The 10,930-nt window shown below is 46.2% G+C and overlaps 1 protein-coding gene across 1 annotated transcript; it reads left to right on the top strand.

The window, feature by feature from the left end:
• Positions 1–1,842: 1,842 nt before the first annotated feature.
• EV420DRAFT_1621735 (heterotrimeric G protein alpha subunit 4) lies at positions 1,843–3,317 on the top strand (the record flags this gene model as incomplete). Its single annotated transcript, XM_060475732.1, has 9 exons — positions 1,843–1,926; positions 1,982–2,011; positions 2,067–2,114; positions 2,162–2,457; positions 2,503–2,770; positions 2,826–2,897; positions 2,955–3,026; positions 3,078–3,190; positions 3,242–3,317. The coding sequence occupies 9 exons, from the start codon at positions 1,843–1,845 to the stop codon at positions 3,315–3,317; spliced, it is 1,059 nt and encodes a 352-aa protein (XP_060328030.1).
• Positions 3,318–10,930: the final 7,613 nt, after the last annotated feature.

Here is a 10,930-nt window from a genome sequence, read left to right as displayed (position 1 = left end):
ACTTCTGCTAATGAAATGGGAAGTACATAGTGGTCGCGTCCCCCACTCCGTCTCTTTGACTCTTCACTGTGATTGTGTGGCGAAGGGAGAGCCGTTAGAGTGGTGAGATCTCTGTCGCTCCCACCGACGAGAGCTTCTTTGATGGTTGTGTGGTTGCTTGCCTAGACCTCCTTGCGTATCACGCACTTGATCTCGCAGATCTATAGCCTGTATCTGAAAATCGGATTTTGGATTCCTTCGCGTCGAAGAACAACGCTTATTGTTCACCCTGGGATTCACTGAAGCGAGTGAAGAACCTTACGACTATTCGTGACAGATGTAACAGCAATTGGGCGCCATTATAATTCGGCGGTCAGACCTCCAAACATCAAAGATCTATCGACCTTTTCGGATGCATTAATAGAACAAAGGATCAGATGCCTATTGTTTGGATGTAAGGTTTGGATGTAAGGATGAAATAACTCACGTTATACTTGAGACTCATGCGTCCCCATGATAATCTTTGCTTCTTACCTTTAGGAAGTAAATGGTCAGGTATGCACTCCTTTTCTCGAAAATACACATATCATCCCCGCCATCAGCTCTTTGGTAGATTTTCCATCTGATGATCCAACCCAGAGGCGGCCCCGCACCGACCCACAACCCTCCCGGAGTGATAACTGGAATTCAGCAAGGTGGGTACCCATTCTCGGTAGCAGTTTCTTATTGTGTACGCAAACACAGTTCCAGATATCAGCGGAGAGCGAGTTATTCCCGTTATTCCCGTAGCATTCGTCCGAAGCAACCTCATTCCAGACGACAGTATTTTTGGTATCTCCCGTTGAATTGTTTGGACTTCAAACTTGATTTCACTCAATAACCATGGTGGCTTCCTCAGGGACCTGCGTGCTGCGGTTAGTCGTCCGTTGTGCTGGGAATGTAAGTGTGGTAAACATCTGATAGGCCCTGATTTACATAACGCAAGACTGGTAAGATGACTGATATACTGCGTCTGTAACTCCGTGAGGTCCTTCGATTAACTGTATTTCGAAGCTTCTTTGAGCGCTATCCGTATGCCCCGTCTTCACGCAGGCAACATTCTTGCAAACGACTGCTGGCAACACGATACGGGCATTACTTCCGATCCGTGGGCAGATCATCAATTGATATCTCCGACAGACGTAGAAGCTTGATATTTGCTTGGTAGGAATACATTGTGGCGCACACTGAACTCATGACCATGCTGGCCACGGGCCGATTGGGAAGTGATTATCATTGCATGGACTCGTACACTGTTTCTGGGGCCGAGATGTTCGATTTTGGCTATCTATCTAGAGCTCTTCTACTGCGTGTCTTAATTCCGTCCTAGGTTTAATCCTTAGCAATCGTACAGAATCGAGTGTATCAACTCAGAATTGTCGATATTTTTACTTTGCTTTCATTGAGTTTGGAATATCAACGCTGTAGCTATCCCAAAACAGAGGGTCATTGGATATCATCGCGTGAGGAGTGTGATTGACTTCGACGGAATTGGTGAGGTAATGCAAAGGTAATGATCAGTCCATTTCACCGCAATATACCAAATTAGGATTGATTCCGCGCCAAAACATATCCTCACGTAATTTGATCGGAAAATTTGCCAAAACAATTGAATCCATGTCTTAGAATTGAATTGCCACCACGACTCTCCTGTTTCCTTCTCTTTTCTTGATTTCTCGCTGCTTTATATCTTGTATATCTTATTCGCTTTTTCCTTCTCTGTTGAATTCTTCGGTGCCGGATTGAAGAAGCTAGGTTCATCGGCGCTTCCGCTTTGTCGTGTTTGCGCTCTTCCGCTAGCCTTACTCTTGCCGACGCTGCATAATGGGTGCATGCTTGTCCTCTCGCTTCGAGGTCACAGATGAAGACAGGGCTTTGCATAGGAAAGCTGAAAAAGAGCTCAAGGAGGTGCGTTTACTGCCCAGGTCGGGTTATCTATGGTACTGACAAGCTACTCCGCCAGGCCAAGGCAAAAATGGCGACCCAAGTCAAGGTCTTTGCAATGGTATTGTGTCCGGACGAATATGCTACTTACATGTCGCGAGTAGGTTTTGCTTTTGGGATCTGGGGATTCTGGAAAGTCGACGGTACTAAAGGTGCGTCTCCACCTATCCTGCCATGCAACGCTCATTCTTTTCGATAGCAAATGCGTCTCATCCATAAAATTCCGTTTTCGCCGCAAGAAGTAGAGTCATATCGGCAGCTAACGTTTGACAACCTTACCGGTGGCTTGAAGTGTATCCTCGATGCGATGGAAGATATGGATCTCAAAGTTTCGGAGGAAAACATTGATTATATCGACGTCATTGATAATGCGCGATACTTGAAGGATGGAGAGCCGTTTCCGATGGAGTACCTTGAGCCCCTCAAGGCGCTTTGGGCTGATGCTGGAATTCGCAAGGCATGGCAGAGAGGGAATGAAGCAGCTTTACCTGAAAAGTACGCCTCCCTCACCACCAGTTTACGTGTTCTTACAAAGAGTAGCTTGGAGTATTTCTTCTCGGACCTTGACCGCCTATTTAATCCTCAGTATCTCCCGACTGAGCAGGATATCATACAATGCCGTGTTCGGACGATTGGGATCAAGGAAACAGTCTTTTATCTTCGAGAACGCGAGCTCACGATGGTTGACGTCGGCGGCCAAAAGTCTGAACGGAGGAAATGGATTCACTGTTTCCAAGACGTGACGAGTATTCTGTTCCTCGTCAGTTTGAGTGGGTATGACCAGTGTCTCGTCGAGGACAAGGATGCGGTATGTGATTAGCATTGATATCCCGGTAAATCACCGCTCTGACATGATCTGATAGAATCAAATGCAAGACGCGATGACCATATGGGACTCGATATGCCACTCGCAGTGGTTCAAGTACACTTCGATCGTACGCGCTCCCCCCTACTTCCACAAATACTGAAGCCTAGATCCGTATTTCCTTTAGATCTTGTTCTTGAACAAGAATGACCTCTTCGAAAAGAAGATACCGCATTCTGATATCAAAAATTTCTTCCCGGTGCGTGATGTTTTCCCGCCATGTGTAGATTGTTCCCTCATCAACTGTTAGGATTTTGATGGTGAGCCCGGTGATGTCCGTGCAGGTCGCGATTACTTCAAACGTCGGTTTTCAAAACTGGCCACTAAGGCTGGTAGGCATAAGGAGCGGGAGATATATATTCAGCAAGTTTAAGACTGCTTTCATGTGCGACGTACTGATGTGAAATCGCCTAGCATAACGACGGCGACTGACACCGCCATGCTTCGGGTCGTAATGGCCGCCGTGGAAGGTACGTTATGTTCCATTTAGTTTTAACCATACATCGATCACCGACATTTACCCCTTTAGAGTGAGTACCTTTTCTCCTGTTCCATCACCCCCCTTCTTCGTCATCATTCCCGGACATACACTCAATCTCCTCCCGCGATTTTTCCCCCTCTCTGTCTAGTATCATCCTTCGGTCCAACCTCACCAACGCGACGTTGCTCTGACCTTCAGCTTTGATTCATTTTGTTCGTCGTCTGCTTGTGCATGATCTGACTGTTTTTCCCCTCCTTTTTCTTGTCCTCTTCTATTTCTACTACACTGCACCTTCATCATCAAATCGCATTTCAGCTCTATTATGTCTAGTAACGTACATCTTTCCCTTTGTTTCTCGTTGATCCCGTCTGATCCTTGAACAGATCCGCGCTGCTCTGCTTTGATTGCTATCCTATATCCACCTGCTTTCTGTAACATTCATGTACTATCACGACCCTACGACTATCATTACTTCCGTCCTTACATCAATTTCACTTGCATTATCATTATTCACATTTGGACGTCCACGAAAGCATCCCCTTCGGTGCGAAGCCACGGCCCAGAAATTTTGAAGAAAAGCAAACCGCCAGCTCTGGTTTTCGCAGACCATTTACATTTGGGTACAGTGAACATTCTATTTATGAGGGGGGTTTTTATATTATAACGGCACGCCTTTATATTTAGCAGGAACATATGATCGAAATGAATATATGCTGTTGATTCCTGCGGCATGGCCAAGATTAACAGGCCACGAGGAAGGATCTTGGCGCCATCATCGCAGGCTCTCTTCTGTTCGCAAGGTATCGTTTCACGAAGGGAACAAAGCGATTCCTTCTCACCCTCTTAATCTCGTCAAGGGCTTGGGTAGACGTACACAAGTGAATCCGAAACCCGTGATGAAAGCTCGCCGTGGTACGGTGGGTGCGAGATGTAGCCTTTTTTCAGGTTGTCGATTCTATTGGGATCCGACATCGACACACGACGAATTTGGATTATATCCAGGAGGCATAGAAGATTAAGAACAGAATTGATTAATATCACGTCGGAGCAGCTGACCAAGGGCCGAGTCGACCATCGCAGGGAACCCTATGATTGATGGTTACGACATCCTGATACGCGCCTCATCATTGCCGAAGCCAGACTTGCGTACTCTTCCTTGCGGTCCAGCATGCGTCCGTTTGCGTTCGTGCTCGTTTTCGTACTCATTTCTCCTTCGTGCTAGCTTGATTGATTCAGTATCGCATTGATGTTTTTTCTCACCATATCTGGGGTACATGTCTAGATGTCGACACTGGTAAACCGTATGCACGTCTCGTTGTTCTCCTACTCACCATTTCCTCCCCGGATTTCAGCGCTAACAAATCAGCCGCTCTAGCACATTTAACGCATCTCGGCTCCCATGGAGGGCCTCTTTCTCTCCGGATCCGGTAGCTATTATCAGAAAACATGTAATTGCTTCGGTATCCTAGAGTAGGAGTATCTCATCGTGACAACACCTCTAGCTAGATATTTGGACGCCTAGGATGCATCCCACTCGGTTTCTGGCGCATCCGATGCATTAAACCCATCTTTTTTTATCGAAGAACGGCGGTGTGGTACACGATATGTACATGTCCATCCTCTTCCTTAGCCTTCACTTACCTCAGACATAGGCTTGGCTCATTCGCACTGTCTAGCTCCTTTCTGGAAAGCTTGTTATCCTAGCAAGAGGAAGCGCCCTTCCGTTTGCCTGATTTATGCGCCTTTTCATTTCTCGATGAGTCTGACTTTTTGTGTCCTTTCTGCGTCTGATTCAGAGCTGGTAATGAATCCGGTATGAGTAAGAGATAGTTAATCCGTGCTCTAATGTCTCCTCAACGTTCAAAGGAAGTGCCGAGAGTATCACTTTCGCACAAGCCACACGGCGAGTGAAGGTAATGCCAAACTGATTCTCTTTCGTCTGCTGTAGCTTCCGTTGACGAGAATTAGCGAGCTTTAGTTCCAAGAGGAAGACAAAGCACACACTGATCATCTCTGAACGATATGGGGGTAAAGGTATGCATCGTATTTTCTTCCTTTGCTCAGTAACGTCTCGGCGCTAGCTTAGGACTTTGTGGATTTGAATCTCGCAGAGACAATCTCACGAAGCTCAAGACCACACCCTACCGTACATTTCCCACTAGTATCTGTTCCCTATTCTCTGTGCTGATTCTTTAGCAAATCGGAGCCCCAAACGTGCATTGTTTCGTATACACGTATTCGTTGATGCTGAGGCTTCTCGAAACTTGGGACGTTTGGTTCCTCGAAGACGGCGTCATGTCCGTTGAACTATTTTACTACGCGAAATCTTTCTGTAAAAGGTACGTTGCTGTCGATAGTGCTCTCCCCGTATCTTACGACAGTTACCTTCAGATGCATCCTGAATTCAAAGGACATGAAGCGAATGCATGTGACCGACTAGAGTAGTATCGAGTTTACAATATCTTTGCTGTTCATTTAGCAATTTAGCTAACATTTGATAGGCGTTAAGCTCTCGTTTCCGAGATCTAAATATTGCGAGCGAATGCGGTATATACTGGTCATGTATTCCTTCCTGTACAAAGCGAAAGGAAGGGTGCTCTGACGTCGGGCTGGCTTCGCAAGGAAGATCCATGATATACTATGTTCGTCTTGCATCTGGAGGGGAGAGTACGCAGCGCTTTCAATCTTGCAGGAAAAATTCATGTGGACATCAGAGCACAATTATTCGCAGTCCAGGGAATTAAACTCTGGGATCCTGAGACCTTGACGCTCAAATAGACATGGACTGGCTGATAATAATAGTTCATTGGGAGCTTCACTTGGTTTTATTCAAAGGTAGAGATGATTAGTCATTAGCTACATACGTCGTCGGAAGACGGAACTTTATGCCCCAGTCTATATACTTTGGTACTGTATAAAAATGTAGTAGGGTGGCATGTCAGCCAGATATGAGGAATTGAACCTCTGTCGAGTCCTGCGAACGACTGGGCTATATCTGGTTCCTGAAAGAGACATCGTCTGTGTGTAAAGGGAGGGACGACGGTTGTAGAGCTCCTTGTGTTAGACCTGGCGTGATAACCACCTGAGGCTCTATCGGAATATATACAGAGAAATTTAAGAGGAAGTATACTTTATGAATGCAACAGTACGTTATTAGTACACCGACTGCCAGCAGAATGAAGGAAGAACCGTTCCTCACAGAGTAAATGTTGACTTTGAATCTGAGGCGTGCTACAAGAATTCAACACCAATAGTGCACTTACGCGGTGGGCTCGTATGAAAAAAATGATGTTTGAAGAGTTCCAGCAAGGTCGTAAAACATATGCATACCCTAGGGAATCGAACCCCAGTCATCCTACCAAGGGATGTTCCCGGTTACATTATATCTGATAGTGTTGATACTAGCAGGAAGGGTAATTGTGACCCTGGAGAGCGACGAGACATGCGCCTGGGGGCATTGGGGATAGTAAGGTCTAGAATTGATTATCGAACTTTGGTTTATGGGCCATAATATCCGACGGTTGAGGAGAAAGCCTAACCTAACCAGTTCACTGATTATGACCTATTCACAAGGTACAACTCGAAGCTTCACTAGCTTCACTGTTCAGACTCGTCATCAATATGCGGGCGCATCAAGAAGGACCGGCACGGCGACAAGGCTATTTTCGGTTACGTCATCTTTACGCTTGTTCATCCCTTCTACCATAGGGTACGGCTCAGGCTTGCATGCCGCACCTTTTGACAAGAAAATCTCGACGCATGAATATAGCTTTATCTATATTGACCCTTATTCAAATCGTCAACCAACCAGGAGAAATTAAAGACTTTGGACAAGCCTCCTGCCGGTGTGTTCCCGAATCTACAGACGAGCTTGGGTACGAACAGGAAGTTGGATTTTCTTAGTGCGTTACGTGTTTGTATTCCTGTTACTCTATTTCTAATCAACGGATAGCTGACCTCTTTCTTCCGCAATAAACGTTCCTTACCCGAGGTCGGTAATTCGGCCTCATCAAGCTTCTGTTCTTCGTTACGCTAGAGAGTGTGCTATCCGGCATGTGTCCAGTAATGGGTGTTTTCTTAGCCAATCGTTCGGCTTGAGCTTAATCTGTCGGCTTGAAGCTTGAAGAGCTACGCCAAGCCATATGATCCAGGATGTAGTGGATGCGGTCGTTATTTCAGTGAGTAGCCGTTCTTGCAATCGAGGTTATTATAAAACCATTTGAATTATGACCAGTTTGCGTGTTCCTCCTCACCCCGTCGTGTTCCCTAGCGTAGCGTCAAGCATCCTTTCTAAACGAACCCGCGCCCTACCCATTGTCGCTCCACCGGGGAACATCAAGCACGTTAAGTAGATCAGGTTCCCCAAATCGGACACGCATACACTCGGTTAGTGGGCCTCCATACGCGTGGAGATCGTCAAAACTGATTTGAAGCTCAACTAGTTTCACCGCTCATAGCCTGTTCCACCGAGGAAAGACAGCTAGGCCAGGGGAGAGGGTAGGATGATCTGTGAACGACCGTAACGAGCGTCTGGTGTTGCAGGAAACTGAGGAGCGTGTCCAAGGCTTTCATTCGGTACATGCAGTAATCATTTGCGTTTCATTTGTCTAATATCCTCCCAGTGCATACCAGCCAACATATTTCATACTTCATTTCATGGCTCTGACGGTTTCCTGGACGTAGATCTTAACGATAGAAGAGGTTACAGAACCATCGAAGAGTACTGAAGCCACAGATGTGGGATGCGAAGGCGGAGGGGAAACACCACATCTGGGCGACGTGGTTTTGATACGCATGTCTCCTCCTCGACTTGACACTCTACGGAGAGACGTGTCTTTCTATTTGATTCGTGTTCAGGCACTCGTAGCCTAGCTGGTCTCTCGGCTAGTAGAGGTACACCAAAGCACCATACAAATTGAGGATATATCGGAGGTTCGGAGGTGGATGCGGTCGTCGTATTGGTGAGCAGCCAATTCTTGTATTCGAAGAAGTGTTAATGCTATTTCTAGCATAATTGTCACGATCAGTACGCGCGGTCCTCCACACCTCTGTCGGCTGCCCAACCTCCTAGTCTAATAAGCGCAGTTTTCAAACAGACTCGCCTGTCGCACGTCTTCGCTACACTAAGCACAAAAAAATCATTAAACTGGACAGAATTGTTTGATACACTCACAGGGTGTGATATACGACGCGTGATATCTGCCACCGATCCATCAAAATACGAAGGACAAGGAGCAGGCGCAGGTGCACCCAACGTTCGAGGAGATAGAGGAGCGTTTTGGTGGATTCAGCCTGGTAGCGGTTCCTATTGGGTATGTGCGCTCCACGTGCCTCTATTTCACAATGTTAATGGTTGAACTAGGGCGTACGAACTGAGGTCCTTCATTTTCCCTTTTTATTGTGTGACATGTACATTTTTAGCAGCGTATGGGCGAAGGAGACGATAGTTATGCACTTGGGGTGAATTATTTTTGATGTATTCTGTTCATGGCTCTGACGCCGTCCAGGACTTGAATCCTCACGTCGATGGGCACTCCCGATGTGCGCTCACTTTGAGAGTGTCAATATCAGCTAAAGCCATGTCTGCAGAGCCAGAAATCGGTGGCTTCCGTAGAGAAGAATTGTAGCTACTGTTCGTGCCTGGGAATGGAACATCAACCGCGTATTTCTATGGGATCACTCGCTGTTGCACTTCACTAAACCTCCGTCTTGATATTAAGGCAAGGATTGCTTGAGCAATGGTTGTTTCTTTCTTTTCATGGTCGCTGACAAGGTTCGTAACCCTGAGATAGACATATGTATGTCAGTATCAGTCGTGACGGAGGACACTGATGCGCATTGCAGCTTATTCAGTCACAGAGCGCTCTTGGATGGTGCAAGAAGATTCGTATAGATGGCGGAATATTGACGTTGATCTTATGACAGAAATCTGTACATCTCACCGCTTCCGCCTACCATGGAAGTTAGTTGCCAGTTGAGCTTCAGTATGTACAAGAGAGCTATAAAAAGTACGAGCTATATTAGACTTTGGATGTGAGCAAAAAGGCGCATTGGGTGTCTTCCTTTCCCGAACGTGGGTATTGGCGGGAGGAAATACTTCTACTATAGCGTGACCAAAGAGTAGACTAATTAGCTGACAAAAGCAAATATAGTGAGTATTATACCTTGACCTCAGAGGGAGTCATGCGTATCAGTACGAGTTGGATCAATAGTGGTCCCTTTTGTAGCTTCGTACAGTGGGTAGACTGTATATTCCTGCGAAAGGGAGTGCTTAAAAAAAGTAAGAAAAAAGACAGTCCCGAATCAGAGATATGGATATGGGAATCGAACCCTGACCAGTAAGCCAAAAGCGAGTAGGTCATATCCATGGAATGAAAACGGGCATGTATCTACCAACGTGTATACTCAGCTTTAACGTTCAAGAGACAAGAATGCATCAAAATCAGAGTTACCAGGTGACCATAGAGCAGGGAGCGTACAGTGTACATCCATGAAAATATCACGATGCCGTTATGTATGGCAGATTCATATAAGGGAGTTGAACTGTCGTTTGCCATAACGACCGGCGAAGTTTTACTAACCATCAAAATGTACTAGCTCGTGAGATAACCGTCATTTGGGAATGTTCAAGGTATTTCTGTGCCGCCGCTGTGGGATGACTGCCACCGTATCGTTGATGCTGTTTTCCCATACGGTATACGGCTTGCCGCAACCGTGCATGCTCGCCCCGGGCCATTCTGATTTGTATTTGGTTACGGCTATTTATATTCCATTGGTATACCTATCTCCACCTGGAGACGTTGTCCGTCCTCTTACACTAGGCCCGTACCTGCTTGCCCTGTCGGCGAGTGGGAATATACGATGAATACTTATCTGTTGTTGTGATGCTGGTGACGCGATACATTTCAATAGTATACTCGGACCATTCAGTATTCTCGTATGGAATTCTCTGGCCAAGGTATCATCGTTTACATTTGACCCACGTAGAGGAAAAAAGGAGCGACCTCCTCCATAAAAAGCGAGACAATCCACACAGTCAAAAGCAACTGCGAATTTCCCCCAAGGAATCGATGATCAACGTCTTTCCTATCCATTGCCCCCCATTTTGGTCTCGCTTTACACCCTCCAACCTAGACAGGGACCGTATGTATTCGGATATGGTCTACCGGCTGCCATTTCCCATCGCAGGGCTCGATTACCTATCTCCACTTCGAAGTTGACGTCCGTCGGAACCGTTTTTTCTTCAGTCGACGTCTCCTTTACTAACTAGATACATTGTTATTCACAATACCCCAGAATTTGTCTTTTCTCACAGCGGTGAGATCCCAAATACATTGTTTTCTTCTCCCCTTCGACGACACTTTAGCCTATACAACCCTGCTTTCATTCCGTCGATATGGCCTACTAGTACTTGATATGGCCTTACTCGTCCCTGGGATTCCCCATATCCAAATCAGTGCGAGTTGTAGTTTGACTTTTTTCATGCACTCCGTGCTACAGTTTACCCACTGTACAACCAACCGGAGAAGCCTCCCTATGTCCAAAAGAGAGAGGTAATAATATATTTTTGCGAGTCGTTGATATCAGTCTGACACGTCTACAATTCATAATGATCTACTCTT

This window comes from Desarmillaria tabescens (genome assembly GCF_030435595.1).
Source record: "Desarmillaria tabescens strain CCBAS 213 chromosome Unknown EV420scaffold_31, whole genome shotgun sequence".
NCBI lineage: Eukaryota > Fungi > Basidiomycota > Agaricomycetes > Agaricales > Physalacriaceae > Desarmillaria > Desarmillaria tabescens.
This window is presented reverse-complemented; position numbering and strand designations above follow the sequence as displayed.